The sequence below is a fragment of the Lynx rufus genome, unplaced genomic scaffold (assembly GCF_022079265.1).
Source record: "Lynx rufus isolate CCGP_SWC_20201006 ecotype Redwood Valley unplaced genomic scaffold, mLynRuf1.p SCAF_7, whole genome shotgun sequence".
Taxonomy (NCBI): domain Eukaryota; kingdom Metazoa; phylum Chordata; class Mammalia; order Carnivora; family Felidae; genus Lynx; species Lynx rufus.
This window is the reverse complement of record NW_025814889.1, coordinates 114,940,277-114,963,966: the sequence shown is the minus strand read 5'-3', so window position 1 is coordinate 114,963,966 and position 23,690 is coordinate 114,940,277. Positions and strand designations below refer to the sequence as shown.

At 40.5% G+C, this 23,690-nt stretch overlaps 1 protein-coding gene across 1 annotated transcript in view; it reads left to right on the top strand.

The window, feature by feature from the left end:
• Window positions 1-424: 424 nt before the first annotated feature.
• Window positions 425-23,690, top strand: part of UBE2N (ubiquitin conjugating enzyme E2 N) — a 36,405-nt gene continuing 13,139 nt past the window's right edge. The window contains exon 1 of the mRNA XM_047066627.1: window positions 425-602. Within this exon, the coding sequence (XP_046922583.1) occupies window positions 573-602 (30 nt within the window). The 5' untranslated portion in view covers window positions 425-572. The remainder of the gene's footprint in view (window positions 603-23,690) is intronic.

Below are 23,690 nucleotides of genomic sequence, written 5' to 3'. Positions count from 1 at the left end.
GGATAACTTCCGAAGCCCGCATTTACGAGTTTGGCTACTGAGTTCCCATCTTCCACCTCCCTTAAAGGAAGGGGCCCGCAGCTCAGCTTCACCGCAGTCGTTCACCGCAGCGCCAACTGCGGCCGCGCGCAATGCAACAACGTTGAATGAACCAAAAAACTAGCGGATGAATGAATGGGCTGCGTCCGCGCCCGGGCCTCTGTTACGTAGCCCACTGGTGCGGGCGGGGCGCCGGCCCCACAGTCCCACCACCGCGCGGCGAGCTCCGCCACGAGCGCCGGAGCTCCGCACCGCCCGGCGCCGCCTCCCCCAACTCCCTGCCCCACCGGGACTCGTCACTTCCGCCATCCCCAGGCCGGGGTTGGGGCGGGGAACGCGGGGGAGGGGGCCAGGTCCGAGGGAAGCCCGCCCGCGCGCGAGCAGGGACTACATTTCCCGAGGGGCCTCGGCGGCGGCGGCGGCGGCGGCGGGCGCGGCAACGTCCCCCGGAAGTGGAGCCCTGGACTTCCACTCGTGCGTGAGGCGAGCGGAGCCAGAGTCGAGACCAGAGGCCGAACTCGGGATCTGACAAGATGGCCGGGCTGCCCCGCAGGATTATCAAGGTAACCGCCCAGGCCAGCCCCCGGCTCTGTGCTCTGCTCTTGCCCGCTCGGCGGACCCGGCGGCGCGGCTCCTCGCTTCCTTCGGCCCGCGCCCGGCGCTGGGAGGCCCGAGGCCAGCGCGGAGAGGGTCTGGCCGCGGCGGCGAGGGAAGTCAGGCGCTGGGGAGGGGGCTCCGGGGAGACTTCCGGCCGCGGTGGGGCAGCCGGGCGGCGGAGACCGGGGGCTTCCAGGTGGCCGCCCCGCAGGCGGGGAAGGCCCGGCCTGCACATTGGCGGAGGGTGGGGCCGCTGGGTTGCGGGGCTCTGGTCTCGGGTGCGGGCCGGTGCGGGCCTCTGCAGTCTCTCAGACCACCTGGGAGGAGGCCGCGGGCGCGCGGGAATCGCGGCGGGGCCCGGACTTCGGGCGGGAGCTGTGGCCCGACACAGCTCCTCAGCCCTGGAGCCTTCTTTTGGGCCGGGCGGGAGCGCGGGGGTGCGGAAGCCCCGGATTCAGAATGAATGAACCAGGAGAATGAGGCCGGGCGGGGCCCTATGCCCCGGGAGGCGGCTCCGGGAGGGCCGCGCGTCCTGCAGCAGTAGGCACATGTCCGCCGCTGGCTGCTGGGGTCCGGGGACGTGGGGCTCCGCGTCCCGCTGCCCTCGCTTTCGTGATCTCCTCCCTTTTTAATACGTTTCCGCCCGTTATCTCTGTGAAGTGATTTTACTCTGGTTGGCAAACTCTGAGAGCTGTTTTTGCTCAGAGGGAATAGTTTAACACAGCATTGGGGGAGGGGAGGGGTAGCGCAGGTAAGGGAGACTGAAATCCTTTGCCTCTTGATTTTATGCACTTTTAATTTTAAACCATTCTTCGGCTCTTTATAAATACTACACTTTGACAAATGTATATGGAAGCATGGAAATCGACATATTTGTTTTGTAAATTCTTTACGTAATATCAGGTCCTCAGATGTGCAATATTTCTTGCAGTGCACAAAAGCAAAACCTTGAACTTTCTTGTCATTTTTAATCAAAATTTTCGTTGAACCTCTATTGCTCAGAACCTCAGAACCTCTGTATGCGAGTTAAAGTGACTAACTTGCAGCATCGTTTCCTTGGCATAGCCTGGTTTGTTCTTCCAAAGTTTGCGGGGAGATTCATAGCAAGCTCAAGATCTTTTGAAGGATGATGTATTGTGTAGTGCTTCGTGCAATTGCACTTAAATATATCTGAGATGGCGAGGATATCTCTAACCTAAAAGGTGTTTGATTTGGAGAAATAAGACGTTTTATGTGGTAGAAATTCTTAGAAATCAGGGAAGTAGCATAGATTGTCATGGTATGCTGGAGTTTAATAAAGTGAACCTTCATAGTGAGAAATTTGTTGTATTATGGATTTGTCTCAGATTCTGCACAAGGCAGTTTAATTGCTGTGTGCGCTGGATGGTTCTTAACGATGTAGTTTTGCTCACGTGGCCCCATCATGTTTATTGAGGCCCAGTTGAAAATGAGGGATAGAGGATCCCTCATTTAAATTTTTGTTTTCTGTATTCGGGTCATCAACTACATAATACAAATTTATATTCAAGATAATTCTCCAGAACACGTAATGAATTAAAGATTTAACTTTTTTCTTTTCCAGTTTGCTTGACTCTGGACATATTCTGCAGTAATACAAAAGCCTTGGATGGAAAAATAAATTCTGTGAAACTTTGTTTAATGAAGTTACAGAAATGACTTATGACAGTGAATTGAAGGCCTCATAATTTAGTTCATTTGGCACACAATAATTTAGTTTACACTAGGTATTTTCATTTTTCTATTTAACTAAGACAGTGATAACTCATGATCATAATTTTACAGTATCTTGTGGATAGCACATCTCTATTAAGGGGGCTTGATTTGAGTTTTATCTTGTAAAAGTTAAGTGGTTTAACTTCAGTGCCTTTTATAGCTTATCTTAAAAGAACTGTTTTCTCCAATCCCTAGGAAAGATTACAAGCCTGTAATGTTTTTCCTAGTGCCTGTTGTTGTTATGTTATGTATATTTTCCTTTACTCAGTAAAAGTGTTTTTAATGAATTTATTTTTTAATTTTCTAAAATTTACTCACAAGTCAGTTAGCATATAGTGCAGTAATGATTTCAGGAGTAGAATCCAGTGATTCATCCCTTACATATAACAGCCAATGCAAAAATGTTTGTTTTTTAATTAAAATTTTTTTTTAAGTTTGCCTCCTCTGTCAACCACAATACAAGGTTCCATATAGAATGTGATGGTGGTGGTGGTGGTGGACAGCTAATAATAGGATGCTGTTTACCTCCAACTGGTCATTATTTACATTTGCAAAATTCTTTTTTTATTAAGTAATCTCTACACCCAGTGTGGGGCTTGAACCCACGACCCTGAGATCAAGAGTTGCATGTCCACTAACTGAGCCAGCCACGCACCCCTACATTTGCAAAATTCTTGAACCTTTTGATACTTGCAGATCTTGATCTTGTGAAGTAGACTACCTTTTATAGTCTAGAAATCATTCAAATGACTTTCCTGGGGCCTTAAAACTGGCAAGAGGCAGAACTTGGATTTTGACCTGGTGTGACCTTCCCTTGCCTCTTATTATAATGAAATTACATAATGTATGTAAACATACCTTGACAACTGTAAATAACTATACAAATATAAGGTGATTTTTTGAATTACTCTTCACACATTTACTGTCCCACTCAGATTCCCCTATACAGTCCACTAGCAAATTCTCTAGGCACTGAACTTTCTTTTTTTTTTTTTCAATTTTTTTTTTAACGTTTATTTATTTTTGAGACAGAGAGAGGCAGAGCATGAAGGGGGGAGGGTCAGAGAGAAGGAGACACAGAATCTGAAACAGGCTCTGGGCTCTGAGCGGTCAGCACAGAGCCCGACACGGGGCTCGAACTCACGGACCACGAGATTATGACCTGAGCCGAAGTCGGCCGCTTAACCGACTGAGCCACCCAGGTGCCCCTTAACTTTCAAAATATATTCTTTTTTTTTTAAGTTTGTTTATTAAAAATTTTTTTCTTATGTTTATTTTATTTTTGAGAGAGAGAGTGACAGAGCGTGAGCAGGTGAGGGGCAGAGAGGGAGACACAGAATCTGAAGCAGTCTCCAGGCTCTGAGCTGTCAGCACAGAGCCCAACGCCGGGCTTGGCTCAAACCAAGAGATCACGAACCACGAGATCATGACCTGAGCTGAAGTCAGGGGTTTAACCCACTGAGCCACCCAGGCGCCCCTAAATTTTATTTTGAGAGAGAGAATGTGCATGCACGCCCTGCGTGAACACACATGGGAAGGGCAGAGAGAGAATCCCGAGCAGGCTTTGCACTATCAGTGCAGAGCCAGATAATGGGGCTCAAACTCACAAATCGTAGCTCAAGACCTGAGCTGAAATCAGGAGTCAGACAGACACTTAACCTACTGATCCACCCAGACATATTTTATCAGACACATTTACTCTTCTCTCTGAAACCACTTTTCAGTTCTATCATTTGCTGCCTAGTCTACTGTATTAGCCTCCTAAGCAGCAGCTAGTGTTACCTTTTAAAATACAGATCATGTCACTCCCCTTCTCAGAACTCTACAAAGGTTCGCCATCACATTTAGAATAAAATCTTGACTCCCCCCACCCCCGCTTAGTTTCAAGGTCTGCCTTACATCTTCCTACCTCGGAGGTCATCTCCTGCGTGTCTCTCCTTGGGTCACTCCACTGCAGCCACACTGTTGCTTTGCTGTACACTGAACAATAAGAGACTAAGTTTGTTCCAGTCACAGGGCTTTCCTTCTGTTTACTGCATTGCTTGTTTTGGCTTATTGTTCAGTTCTTGACTCACGTGTCATCTCAAAACACAGCTTTCCTCTCCCCCTCCTCTGTAGTTCCTCTTTATTCCCTTTATTTCCCTCTCTGTGTAGCAGTTATCACTATTTGAAGTTATATTTTATGCCATTTATCTCTGCTCCTACTAAATCTCCATGAAGACAGGGATTCTTAGAAGACTTGGGCATTGCTCTAATATCTAAAGGATGTGGTAGGCATTGAACTGTTGGTTGAATGAATGAATGTGCTTTAATTTCTGGAAGACGTTTTAGGAGAGTTATGCTATATCATAACTTGACATTGTTATTGCTTAGTAGATTCTATCTAAACCAGTGTCTGAGCCAAAAGTCAATCTCTGAGCTAAAAGTTAATCTCTACTTCATTGAAAAGTAAGTCAATTTTTTATTCTGTCTAATAGGGAATACATACATAGAGCACAGCACTTGAAAGGTTCTAAAGGGTATATGGAGAAAATTAATACTCTCCTCTGTCCTTCAGCATTGAAGTTCTCCTGCCCAGACAACCATTATTTTTATTGTGTTCTTCCAGAAAGACAGAGAGACTTAGTATGTATATAGTAGGTTTGTTCCCCTCCTCCTGTTGCTAATACCTTACTTAGTCTATTCCCTCCAAACCAATACATCTTTGAGGTGACCCATTTTTTTTTTTAATGTTTATTTTTGAGACAGAGAGCGAGCAGGGGAGGGGCAGAGAGAGAGGGAGACACAGAATCCGAAACAGCCTCCACGCTCTGAGCGGTCAGCACAGAACCTGATGCTGTGCTTGAACCCACAAACCATGAGATCGTGACCCGAGCTGAAGTCCGATGCCTAACCGACTGAGCCACCCAGGCACCCCCGGGTGACTCCTTTTTTAAAGGGGTTCTTTGTGGAACCGTATGGTTAGACCTTATTGCTGACTTTTAGATTGTCCTCCAAATTTGCATGCAAACAGTGCTGTAATAGTCTCATAGTTAGAGGTATTTTGTACACATGTGAGTTACAGTGAATCTTGGCAGTTTCATGTTTTGCTAGAATTTTTAGAATTTGCTTTTTTCTCTTTTCCTGGGCCAGAGCTTTTTTAGTCTCTCAAAGTGACTGAGCAATTAAAGCTTGAAATCACATTAAAAGACACCTAAAATAAAAGGTCCTCCCTAACCTACTCGTCATAAAGAATTACAGTTACTTGGGGGGGCAGATAAATGAGATCTGTCGTTGTGGCCTTGGTCAAAAATTTATTTCAGATTTACATGTTACGTTAAGAGGGATGTTCTTTTGGGGTGCCTGGGTGGCTCCGTTGGTTGAGTGTCTAACTTCGGCTCAGGTCGTGATCTTGTGGCTTGTGGGTTTGAGCCCTGTGTCGGGCACTGTGCTGACAGCTCAGAGCCTGGAGCCTGCTTCAGATTCTGTGTCTCTCTCTCTTTCTCTGCTCATCCTCCACTCATGCCCTGTCTTTGTCTCTCTCTCTCACTCTCAAAAATAAACAAAAAAATAAAAAAAATAGAGTGATGTTCTTTTGTCTTCTCAAAATAAATCATGAAAACTAAAATATAGCCTTAAGAAACAGTAAGTTAACAGTAGTTAACTTACTCAAGGAGTTGACTTATTTGATTAAAACCTGGCAAACCAACCTGCTTAGATTAGATTTTTATTCTTCTGTTGGTGAGGTTTGGTTCCAGATTTTTAAAAACCTGATGTGATCTGACTCTGCATTTAGGCTTGAGTTGTGTATACTTTTTACTTTAATAATTTTGATTTTTAAAAATACAGATGTCACTTTTTCCCTATCACTGTTTATTTTCCTTATTTATTTTTTGAGAGAGGAGGGGGGGGCAGACAGAACACGTGCTTGTGTGTGTGTGTGAGCAGGGGAGGGGCAGAGGAAGAAGGAGAGAGAGAATCTTAAGCAGGCTCCATGCTTAGCTCAGCCTGAGCTGAAATCAAGAGTATGGTGCTTAACCAACTGAGCCACCCAGGACCCCCCTCCTCCAGCACTATTTAAAAGCCACTCATTTGATCATTGGATATCTATTCTAGTATATAAGGTAGTTTTTACTAAGAAAAATTATTTAGGAAACTGGCCCTTTTTTTAAGCCTTGAAAGTTCAATAATGTTTTTTTCCCATTTAAAAAAAAGCCATGAAATCTTACGTGATGAGGATGGACTTGTTATATGTAATTAAAACATCCTTAGGAAACTGATAAACTTTTATAGTAAATATTTGACCAGAAACAATGTGATTCTTGGCTCTTTTGGTTGTTGTCCCAATTTAAGAATTTTCTGACCATCCTAGGAAAATAAGCCTTACTTTTGCGGGTGACTTCTGGGGATTCAGATTTTTTTTTTTTTTTTTAAGTTCGTTTATTTTTAGAGAGTGTGCACATTCTAGTGCTGGAGAGGGGCAGAGACAAAGAATCCCAAGCAGGCTCTCTCTGCCCCGTAGAGTATGCCAAAATCGAGTCAGGACGTTAAACCAGCTGAGCCACCCAGGTGCGCTGGGATTCAGATTCTTGACAAGCTTATTTGTAAATCATCTTGGTCTCCATGGATTCCAGGTTAAGAATCCCTGGACTACTTTTGGTAGTGATTAAACTTTCAGGTTATAAGGATATTGTTTAATATACTGCCTAATGTTTTGATTATGAAATGTGGGCATAATTGAAAGTAAATTAAAAATAGTTATTTATTTTTTAAGTTTATTTTGAGAGAGCATGAGCAGGGGAAGGACAGAGAGAGGGAGAATCTGAAGTGGGCTCTGTGCTGTCCGTGCAGAGCCCGATGCAAGCTCAAACCTATGAAACTGTTAAGATCATGACCTGAGCCAAAATCCAGAGCCTAATGCTTAACTGACTGAGCCATCCAGGCGCCTCTGTGGTGTTATTTAAGCTTCTCTCTGTCAAGCACTTTCTTCAGTCCAGGTTGATCAGCTCTCCCACAATAGAAACTGAGTTTTGTCAGATTATCAAGCGTTGCCTGAGTATCCACCATGCTAATTATGACATCAGAAATATGCATTTGGTTAGCAGAAGTTCATAATTTTTTCCACACTTGTGACCACTTCATAGGCATAGAGTTTTACACGTTAGAATGCCTATTGTTTTCATTCTCTGATGAGTCTGTAGGCAAAGAAGTTGGATAACTAGGATTCTGCTTACAAGTTGATAGCTTTGCTTTTCCCCTCTATACCTTATAGGATGGTTTACTTGTGTGTAAGTGGTTTTAAGAAGAAAATAAGTTGTGCTACAGATTCTGGTAGTATGGATTGTGAACATAACATTTAAATCTGTTATCATGAGTTACAGATACGTATGCACTAGAGAAATACAGAAACAAGGAGATGAGGATAGCATCCACCAGGGCTTTGGGCATTACAGTTGTAGTAATCACAGTTTTGATGCAGGTGCCTAATTACTATATAATTTCATTTTCCAAAAACAAAATAGATCTGAAAGGCATATGTAGTAATTTTATATCAAGAATACTCCTGTATGAAAGATGAGTTGGACTTGTATTTTATTATATAGTTAAAATTTTCTTTGCAAATTTAGGGTATGAAGGACATCAGCATGAATATATAAATTAGGAGGTGGAATAATAGGGAATCAGTTAACTTCACCTGAAGTCTTAGCAATTTCTAAAAATGCTTCCTAAGTGAACTTTTTTTTTTTTTAATGTTAAATAGTTCTCTTTAATTTGTGGATTAGATATGATGTAACATTACCATAGTCTGAGAACTGGTCCTAGCATCTCTGGTGGCAGAAACTATTATGTGATTGGATGAGCCCTCAGAGAATCAACAGAAAGACTTCTTTGTCTTTCAGAGCTGTACCACACTATTCAGGGTATTGTATATTTGCTAAAGTCCTGGTTGTAGCTATTCTAAAATCCCCTGAGGATACTTAGAGATCAAAATTTTTATAATTCTGACTTGGCCTACAACTCAGATGTTTCTAAATTATTAGGATTCAGCTATAAAAGTTCTCCTATGTTATTTATTATAAATAAATAAGTGTAATCTCTGTGCCCAACTTCAGACTCGAACTCATGACCTTGAGATCAAGAGTCACATGCTCTGTTGACTGAGCCAGCCAAGTGTCTCTAAAGTGCTTTTAGACATTGGTTTCAGAATCTAATGTTGACATATTTTGCTTTTTGGCTATTTCCTGTTGAGATTTTAAACTCTTAGTTTTCATTATGTGTCTCTCAGTAATTTGGTCTGTTTTGGGCAAATCTGTTTTTTATTTTCAAAGTCTTTACAATCTAGTAACTGAAGGCATTGTACAATATCAGGAAAATACTAGAAGGAAGCATAACATGTTATTTTTATGTTTTGAGACTATGGGTGCCTTTATTTCTTCACAACTTTTAAAGATGTTTTAATTTATTCTAAGGAAAATGTCCCCATAAAGTCTGTGTTTTTATGACCCTTAAGGACATTACCATCCACTTCACCCCTTAAAATAGGGCAGGGACAAAAGTGACTTTAGTAAGCTATTTAAGAGCCCAATGCCGAATTTCATTTTTCCATAACATTGCAATTTGTCTGCCTTTTTATTATCCTTTTAAAAAAATCCATTCTTAAGGCATGTTTCAGTTCAATTAAATGGGCATTTATTGAAATGCATAATGCATATTTAGCTCTAAGCTAGGTGAACAAGAAAGACATCCCTGTCTAAAGACAATCCCTGTCTAAGAAACACGTCATGAAACAAGAAATTAGGTGAGGTGAGTTGTGAGAGAAGATATACATGAGATTTACCCTAGTCTGAGGGTCAAGGAAAGTAAGGATGAGAGAATGTTATTAAAGTTGAAGAGAAGGAGGGAGTGAGTTTGGGTAGATGGAATAGCAGGTAGGAAAGCTGGAAGGAGAAAGAGGGAGAAAGTACATAAAAGTATAGCATATTCCAGAAATCCAGTATGTGTGATGGATAGGGTCTTATATATAATTATCAAGTTCCCACAAGAACTATTAGTGTCCAAATACTACGTGTAGAGAGTTGACATCAAGAACTGTTGGGCAAAGAAAGCATTGTTAAGTTTTGAATTGTTAAGTTCAGACTTAGGGTATGAATCATTCACCAGAATGCCGTGTGACAACTGTTCTTGAAGTGAGATTGGTCATACGGTTTTTATTATGTAAGGAAGACATCTTTTATTGAGCACTTACTATGTATGATGCATTGTTCTAAGCATGTTACGTGCATTGATTTATTTAATTCCAACAGCAATCCTATGATATGGATGTTAGTATTAGTCCTGCATTACAGATATAGAAGCCTGCACAGAGGTGTTAAATGGTTGGTGGAGCTGTGATACGAACCTCTGCAGTGTGAATCTATAGACTGCAGGTGCTGTAGATGGAAGGCGCCAGAGCTTATCTGCCCCTCGATAATAACTGGCACTGTATGTATTTGTATATTTTATCATTTGGACAGATGAAGTGGAAAAACATGTTCATGTGCAGAGTCTAAGTGCTTAGCTTTCTTCTTTTTCATCAGAAGTCTCCTTATTGCAGTTTAATTAGAGGCTTTTGCACAAGTGAGTCCCTGTTTAGTAATAGTTTCACATAGGATGGAATGCCTCTGGTCTGGGGCGGTATATTCCTCTCCTGCCCTTCTGAATCCTTGCATTTGGGGAAGTTTGGGGTTCTGGTGAGAAGGAACTAAAGAGCAGCTATTCCCTTCTTTCTTGCTATTTCTTACTAGCAAAATACATTTGAGGTATCACTGCATCAGAGCATAGCGTCTCTAATGTTAATTTTAAACAATATTTTCACCCAGGGGCACCTGGGTGGCTTAGTTGGTTAAATATGCAACGCCTGATCTCAGCTCATCTCGGGGTCATGAGTTCAAGCTCTGCGTTGGGCTTCATGCTGGGAGTGGAGCCTACTTAAAAAAAAATTTTTTTTTCACTCATTAAGCCTAAAAATAGATTAGAATTATTACACTCATTTATACATTAAATTGAATTTTGTGTTTTCAACCCACGGTGGATATTTGTGTCTGGCTGTTTTCCTCACTCTCATTTGGAGAGAGTAGGGAAAAGTGCTGTTCCAGTAGAATTTTCCTTACACACCTGCATATACTAGAATTCTTGTTTTGGCTTTTTAGAAAAGTCATTTTTTACAGTTGGAGGCACAGTGATTTACAGCTGTAAAGCTTGCAGTTTCTTGCCTTTACATTTTTTCAAATAAAGCACTCTGTCCACCCTGTCTTTATTGGTGCCCTTCAGGAAAGGGTTAAGCTGAAAGTGCTGCAAGCTCCATTCAGGTTCCTACCACTGATACGATTGGAGATCAGTGAATACTTGGCCAAACCTCGCCTGTTTCCTGTCAGAATCTTCTCCCAGTTTCATTGGGAAGGCTGCTGGTGTATGGGTGTAGAAACTAGAAGATATTTTCTGTGACCACTTGTTTATGATCTGAGTTCATGGTTGTACATCGGAATTATCCGGGGCATTCATAAATTTGACATATACATGTCAGCCTAGCATGGTTTGTTGTTGTTGTTGTTGTTATGTTTTAAGATCTCCAGATGGTTTTTATGGGCATTTGCAGGAACAATGGCCTTGTGTGTGCTCCACTTCAGTGTAAAGATGGGTAGAATGTGGGGGATACAGGATATAAGTAAAGTCACATAGCCAGGACCTTCTCATTTGTAGAAAGCACGGCATCAATGGAAACGCCAAAGACATGACAGTTTGGGGGTGGGGAAACCTTCAAGACTGGTTTAGGGAAACAGTTTTTAGAATGACATTTGAGTTCACATTTGAAGGCTAAGTAGAAAAGTGAGGTGGGGGTGTGTGTGTGTGTGGAGACTAGAATGTCATTTCAGGTTAGGCATCTCAAAATCTCCAGGAAGATACTTGAGCAGTGCTAAAGCTGTAATGTGAGTCAGCACTTCTTTGCTTGGACCACAGACATTTTAAATGCAGTCTTAATTTGAAAAATTTTTTTCTCCAGAAGTCTAGTTTATGAATGTATATTCATTATAAACATTCAATTAATATACTAAGTATGTTCTATAATAAAATAATACAGAATTATTTCCTCCTTATTTTCTTTTGCTATTTTAGTCTTAAGTTCATAGGTTGAATGACTAAAATCTTACTGAATATGGAAGGAAAAACCTAAATGCTCCATTTATGTTTTTGAGATATAACTCGTGTTCCATAAAATTCATCCATTTGAAATGTACACTTCAGTGATTTTAATAATTGACAAAGTTGTGCAGCCATAACCACTAATTCCAGATTATTTCATCACCCCGAAAAGAAACCCTACACCCATTAGCAGTTAACATTCACCCCTTCTCCTTCAACCTCCGAGAACTGTTTATCTACTTTCTGTCTCTCTGGTTTCATCTGTTTCTGGACATTTCATATAAATGGAATCATAATACATGGCATTTTGTGTCTGGCTTCTTTCACTTAGCATGTTTTCAAAGTTCATATTGCAGTGTATGTCAGTACTTCATTCCCTTTCAAAATTTTTAGCTGAAGTTTCCTAAGTTAATAACTTTTAAGAAATGACAGTGCTGAATGAAACAAAGCAGTACTTTCAGCAGGTAGGTAATCTGTATTTATTCCCCCAAACTAGTCACATTTGAAACCTGCATTGCTTTAGAACATTTAAGAAATATTCTTTTTTTTTTTTTTAAATTTTTTTTTCAACGTTTTATTTTTTATTTTTGGGACAGAGACAGAGCATGAACGGGGGAGGGGCAGAGAGAGAGGGAGACACAGAATCGGAAACAGGCTCCAGGCTCTGAGCCATCAGCCCAGAGCCTGACGCGGGGCTCGAACTCACGGACCGCGAGATCGTGACCTGGCTGAAGTTGGACGCTTAACCAACTGTGCCACCCAGGCGCCCCTAGAACATTTAAGAAATATTCTTGAGCCTTCTAAGCCATTATTGTTTTTTAAATTGTCAAAGGTAGTAAATCTTTATCTTTAAAGATTAGATTTGATTACTGGACATTGAGAAAATTAAGCCAATGCTGGTGAACAATGGTTAGGGATCAGCACTGACTTTTATTCTTATCTCAAGGATTAAGAAACTTTGTGACCTTGGCCAAGTCACTTACTTTCCCTGAGAAACCAAGCATGGGAGGGGCAAAGGGAGGGAGGGAGGGAGGGAGAGGGAGAGGGAGAGGGAGAGGGAGAGGGAGAGGGAGAGAGAGAGAGAGAGAGAGAGAGAGAGAGAGAGAGAATTTTAAGCAGGCTCCATGCCCAATGAGGGGATCGATTCCATAACCCTGGGATCATGAACTGAGCCGAAATCAAGACTTGGATGCTCAACTGACTAGTCAGTCACTCAGGCGCCCCTCAAATTCCTGTTTTAAAACTTGGTGATTATTTGATCCCTTTGGGCAGAATTTGAAACAGTGAGAAAAGGCCATGATCGCATAGTCCTGGAACTGATTTTCCCTTTTGGCTTTTAAACTGGATCTTAGGCAATCCCTCCCCCCGCCCCATGTTAAAATGCTGAGTAGTAAGCAGTATTCTGAAATAAATGTATAGTTTTCTAGTATAACTAATGTGCAGGCCTGTATCCTATCAGCTTTGAAAGTTTTAAAGCCTCTTTAAATGTTTATGTTCTCTTGGGGTCTCCTTGGACCTTTTCTCATTATATATTCCTTTGAACACATTTATTTGCTTAACTTGGTTTCAGTCCACATCGATCAGTTATTCCAAAATCTAGTGCAGAGTTTCAGGTCTTTCCAACTGCCTCCTTTTTATCTCCACTTAGATGTCTTGCAGACATTTTTTTTTCCTTTTTTTTTTTTTTTTTAATTTTAGTTAAATAACATACAGTGCAGTATTCGTTTAAGGAGTGTAATTCAGTGATCACTTGCATTGAAGTGCTCATCACAGCAAGTGCCCTCCTTAATACCCATCACCCATCTAGCCCATCCCCCACCCATGTCCCTCCATCAGCCCTCATAGTTCTCTTATTATCTCTTGTGGTTTGTTTCCCTCTCCTATTTCTTTTCTTCCTCCTTTCCGTATGTTCATCTGTTTTTCTTAAATTTTACATATGAATGAAATCATTTGATATTTGTCTTTCTCTGACTTATTTTGCTTAGCATGATACATTCTAGCTCCATCCACATTGTTGCCAATGGCAAGATTTCATTCTTTATGATGGCTGAGTAATATTCTGTATATATATACCACATCTTTTTTTTTTTATGTTTATTCATTTTTTGAAAGACAGACACAGAGCACAAGCAGGGGTGGGGCGGAGAGAGAGGGGGACACAGAATCCGAAGTAGGCTCCAGGCTCTGAGCTGTCAGCACACAGCCTGATGTGGGGCTCGAACTCATGAACTGTGAGATCATGACCTGAGCTGAAGTCGGACTGTTTGAGCCACCCAGGCGTTCCTATACCACATCTTCTTTATCCATTCATCAGTCAGTGGGCATTTGGGCTCTTCCATAGTTTGGCTATTGGCTGTTGTTGATAATGTTGCAGACATTTTAAAATCACCTTTTTTTTTTTTTTTTTTTTTACAATGAAATGTATTCATATTGCTGTCTCCCCTCATGTGAGTCAGCATTTCTAGTGTTTCTTCTCTTTATTATGTCACCATTAACCCAGTTGCCTGAGATTTACTCCTTCTCTTTCCTCCCCTTGTTTCTCTTCCACATGCAGATTGATTCAGCCTGACAAATGTATCTGGCATCTGTTAACCCATTCCTGTCTTCTCTCTTTCCAGTTGTCTTTGTTTGTGGGCCCTTATTCATCCTTTCCTGATTGTTTTTGCAATCTCAGAACTCCTCTCTCTGTCTTCACTCACTGCCAACCCTCTCTCCCCATTTTCCACACCATCATTCTAAAAACATTGATGTGATATGGCTGTCCACTGTATATAGGATGGAATTCAAACTTTTCAACTTGGCATATACGACTTTTTGACCAGCTGGCCTTTTCATCTTATTTCATTGGCATCTCCTTCCTGTCTCCTCTTTCTTATACAACCTCCAATAGTGATGTTGTTTACCAGCCAAAATGATGTATTTTCTGGCTTCTGGATTATGCCATGTTTGCAAGGAAGCATCCCTCATCAAATGTGACTGCCCAGCATTCTGTGTTGTTTGGGTTTGTTTCCTCTGCTCTCCTGGGAATGTTCTTAATAACAAGTAGATTGTGGTTTAGGACTAGAAATACTATTTTCTGTTATTTCTATAAGTTCCATGAAAAGAAAATCAGGGATCAAATTTAAGTTCTTTGCTTTGTTTTCTGGGATCCTGTTGAGGCACTCTGGGAAACCCATTGTTGGTCCTGTTGAGTCATTAATTACAGTGAAAAAATATGTTAAAAAAAATTTTTTTTACAAATTGTATACATTGAAGGTGTACAGCATGGTGTTTTGATATGTGTATGTATACCTTTTGAAATGATTACTACAAACATGTAAATGTAGGTCTTCCCATAGTTATTTTTTTTGTTGTGGTCAGAACACTTGAGATCTATTCTCAGCAAATTCCAAGTGTGCAATACGGTACTATTGTTACATGTGATAAATTAGGTCTCCAGAATTTATTCATCTTATAACTGAAAATTTTTACTTTTTGTTTTTTTCTTATTTTGAAAAATTTTATTCTTTGATTCATACCACCTTCCCTTTTCCTCCACCTTCTAGCCTCTGTGGTAACTTCTGTTCCACTTAGGGTTTGTTTGTTTCTTTTCTTTTTAAAGATTTCACACATAAGTGAGATCATGCATATTTGTCTTTTGGCTTACTTAGCATAATTTTATTGTTGCAAATGGCAGGATTTACTTATTTTTTTAAAGCTGATGAAAAAATAATTTAATTTGCTCTTTGTAACCATTGGAAAAATAAAATATTTGGCACTCCCTGGGTCAAAGTTTTAAGCACCATATATACTTTTTAAAAAGCCTATATAGATCCTTGCTCTGATGGTTCACACACATACATACTAGCCTTTTTGTTTTCTGCTGTTTAATTGATAATAATTGATTAGTCATAACAGGACAATAAACAAAGGTGTTGGAGAATTCTGATGCTAGCCCCTCATTGTAGGGATTACTTTAGCAGGTTTTCCTGTATTAGAATGCAGTGGGACCCTGACTGCCAAGAACCAAGTCCTAGTCAGTGAGCAGGCTTTCGTTCCCTGTGTCCTACAGGTATGTATTTAAAAAATGCAGCTGGGGGCGCCTGGGTGGCGCAGTCGGTTAAGCGTCCGACTTCAGCCAGGTCACGATCTCGCGCTCCGTGAGTTCGAGCCCCGCGTCGGGCTCTGGGCTGATGGCTCAGAGCCTGGAGCCTGTTTCCGATTCTGTGTCTCCCTCTCTCTCTGTCCCTCCCCCGTTCATGCTCTGTCTCTCTCTGTCCCAAAAATAAATAAACGTTGAAAAAAAAAAAAATTAAAAAATGCAGCTGTTTTAGTCTACTGTCAGTGAAAAAAGAAAGTAAAACTAGCATACGTTCCATCTTATGAGTAATCAAGTTATAGCAATTTTAATATTCTTAGCGTGCACACACATACTTCTTTACTCCAAAGTAGTCCTTTATTTCTTGAGTTGAATCATCAGGCCAGTTATGGTTATGATTTATGTATGTTAATTTTTTAAACATTACAAGTATTATGCTGAGTATGTTTGTTCTTTGTACTGATTATAGTTAGTTTTCTGTTTATGGCACTGAAAATATTTAATTCTTTCTGCTTGGTATATGTCAGCCACTTCATTTTGCCAATAGCTGGCATATGTAGTCAGAGAATAATTTAATATTTGATTTTAGTAAAATGAAAGCAAATGTATGGCTGGAGCAGGGGGGTGGGTAGAAACACAAATTTAAGAAAAAGGGGAAGAAAGAAGGTTATTTTTTTTCTAAGACCCCAAACAGGTTGTATTCCAAGTCCAAAGATTCACTTTAAAATGATAAAATTATGAGGTATCTTGGTGGGGTACCTTGGTATTTCAGTTGGTTAGGCATCTGATTCTTGATTTCTTCTCAGGTCATGATCTCACTAACCAAGAGACCTTGCAGTGCAGAGCTTGCTTGGAATTCTCTCCTTTTCTCTGCCCCTGCCCCCAGATTCTCAAATAAATAAACATTTAAAAAAAACTATAAAATTGTGCATGTTTCACATTATCATGCTGCCTCTTATATCGTAGAATCAATCCCACAACCTTGGTTGGAAAACAAGTATCTTGAAAAAATGTGATTAATTGCAAAGTACAGAAATGTTGCCCATTTCACTCAGTATTAAGAGTCTTGTTTTTATCTGTAATGAAAAAGCTTTATAATGGAACTGAGAAAGACTGAGAAGGGATATTTATTTATATCCTCTGGCAGGGAGATCCCAAGGATTGTTCTCTTAATCTTGTTATCTGCAGTTTACCTTTTTCTGTAGATTCATTTGACTCCCATAGATGTGAAGGTGTTGCCTCAGAGTATTGCTGGACTCTAAATCTTCTGTCAGGGGTATTGGAGAAGTGTGACTGGGGAGAAGTTGGTCGTATAGGGGTTGGGAATCTCAGAAATCTTGCCAGATTATGAAAGTGGGTTGTTCACATTTGGGTATGGCTTGCGTTGAGCTCGTATCATCAGATTGTTCTCTGAAGGGCATCTAGCTGTGGTCTGCTGCTTTAAAAAGTGAGGAATGGTGGATCTTAGTTGGTATAGTGTTGGTCTTGACCTCTGTGAAACCTATACATTGTTACCAGTAAACCACATTTTTAAAATGTTGAATTGCAGAGTGCCTGGGTGGCTCAGTCGGTTAAGCGTCCGACTTCGGCTCAGGTCACGATCTCGCGGTCCGTGAGTTCAAGCCCCGCGTCCGACTCTGTGCTGACTGCTCAGAGCCTGGACCCTGTTTCAGATTCTGTCTCCCTCTCTCTCTGACCCTCCCCCGTTCATGATCTGTCTCTCTCTGTCTCAAAAATAAATAAACGTTAAAAAAAAAATTTAAAAATGTTGAGTTGCATTTGACACACAATGTACCATTAGTTTAAGGTGTTACCACATAGTGACTAGGACAAGTTTATACCTTATGCTGTGCTCACCACAAGTGTAACTAGAGTCTGTAACCATGGAAAGCTATTACATTACCATTGACTATATTTCCTGTGCTGTACCTTTTATTCCCATGACTTATTCCATTACTGGAAGCCTGTGTCTCTCACTCCCCTTCACCCATTTTGCTCAATCCCCGCACCTTCCTCCCCTCTGGCAACCATCAGTTTATTCTCTGTATTTGTCTGTTAGTGCCTTTTGTTTGTTGTGTTTTTTTAATTCCAAATATGGGTGAAATTATGGTATTTGTATCTGATTTATTTCACTTACATTATACTCTCTAGGTCCATCCGTGATTGTCTCAAATGGCAAGATCTCATTCCCTTTTTTTATAGCTGAGTAATATTCCATCACCCACCCACCCTCCCACACACACACACACACACACACACACACACACAGGCACCACATGTTCTATATCCATTCATCTGTTGATGGACACTGGGGCTCCTTTCATATTTTGGCTATTGTATATAATGCTGCAATAAACAGGGATGCATATATTTTCAAATTAGTGTTTTTGAGTAAACCACCCTTTGAATACTGAATTTGATTATTTGATTCTAGTTGTTAGATATGGTATTGTGGCTTCTACCCATGTGCAGTGGAAGGGCTCCCAAACATGTAGGGGCCTGAAGTACTTGCATGGGCACCCTCTAGGATTGGCATTTCCTTAACTGGCATAACTGCCCTTCTACTTCCCAGCTGTCCTTTTATCCTTTGCAGAGTGGAGGGCAGGAGTGGGAGGTTGGGGTGGTACTAAGTGGTGTGCAGGCAGCTGGACTAATCCTTACTCTGGCAGTTCTGTGAACATGTGGGAACTATCACAGATAAAATGTGTTACCAGGGGGGACCTGGGTGGTTCAGTTGGTTAAGTGTCAGACTTCAGCTCAGGTCATGATCTCATGGTTTGTGAGTTCAAGCCTGGGGTTGGGCTCTCTGTTGTTAGTGCAGAGCCTGCTTTGGATCCTCTCCCCCCTCTCCTCTGTCCCTCCCCTGTGCGTGCACGTGTGCGCTCTATCAAAAATAATAATTAAAAAGTGTTACTTGACTGAAAGGGTGAAAAGAGAGCTTTAAGGTATTGTGGTGATAGAATAGGAAGCAGGTACCACTCACAAATCTGGGAAGAAAACAGAGAAAAGATTGAAATTGTTAAAATTTAGAAACTTGGGTTGAGGGGCCCCAGCTGGGATGTAGACATCTGAAGGGAGATAGGACAATTACACTTAGGGTAAGGGGACCCCTGCTGCAACTCCCCTGCCCCAACATACACACCATTTGACAGTCAGGATTTTTAAAAAGCAACATATAGGGGTGCCTGGGTGGCTCAGTCGGTTAAGCGTCTGATTCTTGATTTCGGCTCAGGTCATGATCTCATTGTTCGTGAGGTTGAGCCCTGCATTGGGCACCACGCTAACAGCACAGAGCCCAGAGCCTGCCTGGGTTTTTTTCTCTCCCTCTCTCTGCCTGTCCCTTGCACGTGCACACGTGCTCTCTCTCTCAAAATAAATAAATAACCTTAAAAAAGTAAGCCACATATACTATAGAGAAGTGCCTTTGTTCCAAATCAGTTGAATCTTTTCCCCTGTATTTTGGACCAACCTTCAAATCTCAGGAAAGACCAGAACTGCGTGTCTTCAAGCTAGGATGTTAGAGAAGAAAGCAGGGTTAGAGAGAGAAAAATGCCAAAGCAAATGGTACTTCCGCAGTTTATCCTTAGTGACTCTCTGCATCAGCTCTAAGGACATTTCATATATTATGAGAACAAATGAAGAAACATTTTGTATTTTTAGCTCTGATACACCTTATAGTTCTGACTCTGTCGTTCACCTAACATGAGTGTGTGGATGTGAGTGCTGGATGCTGAGGAATCGAAGTTCTAACTGTTGAGTGTAAAGAGAGCCCTTGACCGGAAGTGGGCTTCTATCCATGTTCTGTCACTTGTGTACATTTCCAGAGGTGGTTCTGGGGCTTAAATGAAACAACATGTGTGAACAACCAGGTCAGTTTTAAGGATTAATTCTTGTGTCAATCCCTACACCTTGGAGTTCTAACTAAATTTATCTAGCTTTCTAATTCATTAGCTTCTGAAAAGCTAGTATCCTTCCTAAGGTTTGGCCGTTTATCAAGTAGTTGAAGGTCTTGAGGTTTCCTTTTGCCTGCTGTTAACTCAGACACACGGCTCAGCCCTTTCAACAGTTTCCATAAAAGAATCCACTGTGTGATTGCAAGCATTTTGCAAGTTGAGTGATTTTTATTGAAGAGTTAGGAGTTTAAGCAGCCAATGGTCATAAGCCATGTCCTTGGCTCTTGGTGTTTTTCCTCTAGTTTCTTTCTTCCTGTGTTGCTCCGCTGCTCAAATTCATAACTGCTTGATCAGTGTAACTCCTGCCTCTAAGTCTCAACAAATAGGTGAATAAAGAGCCCTGTCTACCCAAATTAAGACCCAATTGCTGCCCTCAATATGCTCAAGACACACACTACACTTTCTTTTTCCTTTTATATGAACTTTATTGAGGTAGAATTTACATACAAGTGATGCATCCATTTTAAGTGTACAAATTTAAGTTTTGACAACAGCTGTAAAACCAACATCTCATTAAGATTTGGAATATTCCACCCCAGCACAACACTTAATTAAAAGATTATACTGTTTTGAAGTGTGGTTTCACTTTATATAGGGGGTATATTTCTTTGGTGTTACACATTACCTTTAACAACATCTTTTTCTCATAGGTTTTGGTGTGGTCATTTCTGGAGGTGTACTTTTGAACACATCCACAGGTTTCCTTATGATAAATTCCAAGTTGTGAAATTTTAAAGATTGGGTTAGCTTGTAATCCATCCCACAAGTGATGTATGTGAGAGCCAGTTTTCTCCACAACACTAAATAACTTAAAAAGTTTGTCTATTCTGAGTTTTAAGGGTTTTCTTGATAATGAGACATTGCCACTTTCAGAATAGGGTTACTTAAAATGCTTATTCAATTTCCTTGGGTGATTTTATTTTAAAAACATTTTTTCTTGCTGTTTTTGGTAAGTAGCACTTGCATGTGTTACAAAATCAAAAGGATACTCACTGAAGTGTCCCCCACCTCTGTGTCTCAGTCATCTAATTACTTTCCTCAAGGAAACCACTATTGGACCACATAAATCAATTATTTTATAATTTTGTAAGCTTTTGTTATTTTTGTTTGAAATTTTGTTGTTGTTTAGGTGCAGTTTTACATGATATATTCACACTGCTAGCAAACCCTAAGTCCAGCATTCATATTGCATTATTGCAGAGACTAGCTGTCCACATGAAGTGGGTGAATCTGACCCAGTATTATACACAGATACTTTGTCATATATAATATGTCTGCCTCGGTATGTAAATTTGTGGTTATTTCAGTTACATTAAAATCTGAGTTGTCTGGGTCATTTCCTTCTCTGGCTCAGTAGCACAGGACAAAATAATCATCTGAAATCACAGAAGAATAAAATGTCTACTGAGTTATATACTCCAGCTGGATCTTTTGAGATTATTTAACTTTCAAACCAGATTGATGTGTGAAACATTAAAATTTCTAACCTTGGTTTCTTGAGAAGTTTCATTTCAAATTGTTCCAAAAACCTTGAGGTAGAAAACTGAATCTTTGATATGTCAGCCAGTTGGTATTGAGCAAATGATCATTATTAAACTCGACAAAAATGATTATTAGATCATCAAAGCTGCTAATGGGGCAAAAGAAACTTAAGCCCGATACTCTGGTGCTTAGTGTTTGGTCCTTTAAGTGCACAACTTGTAAGGAAGATATCAAGGCCATGATTTTTTTTTTCTTTTTTTGTTTTTAATGTTTATTTTTGAGAGGAAGAGCGTGAGTGGGGAGGGGCAGAGAGTGAGGAGGACAGAGGATCTGAAGTGGGCTCTGCATTGACAGCAGCGAGTCTGATGTGGGGCTTGAACTTATGAACCATGAGATCATGACCTGAGCTGAAGTCCGACGTTCAACCCACCGAGCCACCCAAGTGCTCCTCCAGGCCAAGGCTTTTAAGCAAAAGTATGAATTAGTTCATAAAGATTGGGTTTAAAGCCTTAAAAAGTCCTTTTTTCTGCATACTCCTGGCCATTTGTGGCCACTGTCTGGCTCCTTAAAGCCTTGGGCCTACCATTTTTGGAAGTTCTTGAATCCCCCTTTACCTGTCAATATATGTATATTTTTCCTCTCTAGGGCTTACTTCAGTAGTAGATACGTTCATTCAGCCAGTATGGAACGTGAGACACTATGTGGTGCTCATTATTAGGGCTGCAAATGCTACACCTTGGCCTTGACCTATAGGGACTAGTGTAGCTGGGGAGTCAGACGGGGGAAAGTGCATGAGGGATAGCTTTTTGCAGAAAGTGCACTCCTACTGTCCAATAATACTCTTGCTTTTTTAATTAGCATCTAGTTAATTGCTTACCTCTTAAGTGACAGTTGATTTTCAAAATGGTAGAAATGCTTCTTTGTGGGCAAAATAATGGTTAGTGTCTTAAATGTCTTAGATCTATTTGCTAGTTCTCCATAGCAGAAGGATTTTGGGTATGTGGAACTAGATGTGTAGGATATATGTGTTAGGAGCACAGGATGGGGGGGGTTGGGCTTTCTGGGCTTGACTTACAGCTGTGCCAAGTACTAGCTTGTACAGCCTACTTCTACTTATCTCTTTAATACATTAGTCTAGCTCTAGGGTGGTTGAGAGGGTTAGAGTGCAGAGGAGAGCCTATCGTAATGCTGAGCATTATAGTGTTATTACTGCTTTCTGATTTGCAAAGATGCTGCTTCACTGTGAATTGGGAAAAAATGAGTATCTCTTCAGTGTGGGTAAACTTCATCATTTATGTATTAGTTCCATAAAATAGATGACCTTAAACATAATCCCCTGAAATGGGACAAAGATCTTTATAAAGCACAGTCAATGCCCATTTGTCAACAGTGGGTAGGGAAATGGTATATTTGAGGTAAATAATACATTGTGATTTTATTAGAATTGTTTTGATTTTAGTATAATCAATTTTCCCTGAGTTAGATAACAATAAAGCTGATTTGTACAGCAGCTAAACTGGTTTTATTCTTTAATCCAAAGTATTTAGGATCTTGCCCTGCACAGCTTCAGGGGGTGCTATTCATACAGATTGTGATGTGAATGGTCCTCTCTTGGAGTTGTGCAGTGTGGCAGGCTTCTTAAGGGATGCTTGTTTTGGGGGGAGACAGAAATCCTAATATCTGATCGCTTCCTAATTTATCTCAGAATTAGTATGCAGTATGTGAAAAAAATAATTTTTTCTTCCTGTGGTTTGGATTTTGGACAAAATTATGTCAGCACAATTGAATTAAGAATGCAAATCTGGACCAACTATAACTTGTTTTTGTTTGCCTCATTGAAAATTCAAACTGCTTTTGCTTCTTTCCATCTTCTTGTCTGTTAATGTAAGTGTAGGACTTTTAGTGGAGACCTAAGGCATTTAGCAGTTAAATTTTGTTGTGATTACCACATTTGAAACCTGATGTAGCTAGTGATCAGGGATTAGGTAAGTAATATATGGTAGCTGTACAAGTGCAGCCACTAGCTTCTAGGCTAGTAAAAGTGCCTATTTATGCCATACAGTTGGCAAAGATTATTGTTTAATTTACCTGTAAAGCAACCAGGAAAACAGGATGCAGTGACACAGTAAACAAAAAAGTGTAAAAATATTAAACTGTTTTTAAGGGCTTTTATTTTTATCAGGATAAAATATAAACATACTAAAATGTTAATTAGATTTTGGCTATTAGGAGTGTGGCCTATTTAAGTTGATACTGTATTTTTCTTCAGTAAGCAGGTGAAAAATAATTTGGAAAAAAGCAGGTCTCATTAGCAACAAACTTCTTCTTTAGTTAGATATTGGGCATTGGTGTAGATGTTGGGGATACAGTCCATAATACCTCTTCCCTCAACAGGGAGGTCAAAATATTGAACAGTAATTGTAAGGTTAAAGAGTATTATAAAAGGGACCTTTTACTGGAAGGAGGTATATAGCAGTAAGATTTAACCCATTCCAGTAACAAAATTTCCAATCAATTTTAGTGCTAGAGAGAACCTTTGAAATGTTCAAGGGACTACATTTTTAGAAGGCTAGGGAGGTAAGTGAGTTTGTATGGTTGGGTAACAAATTGGTACAGTTAGAATTGGGATTTAATTTAGGTGTCCTAGC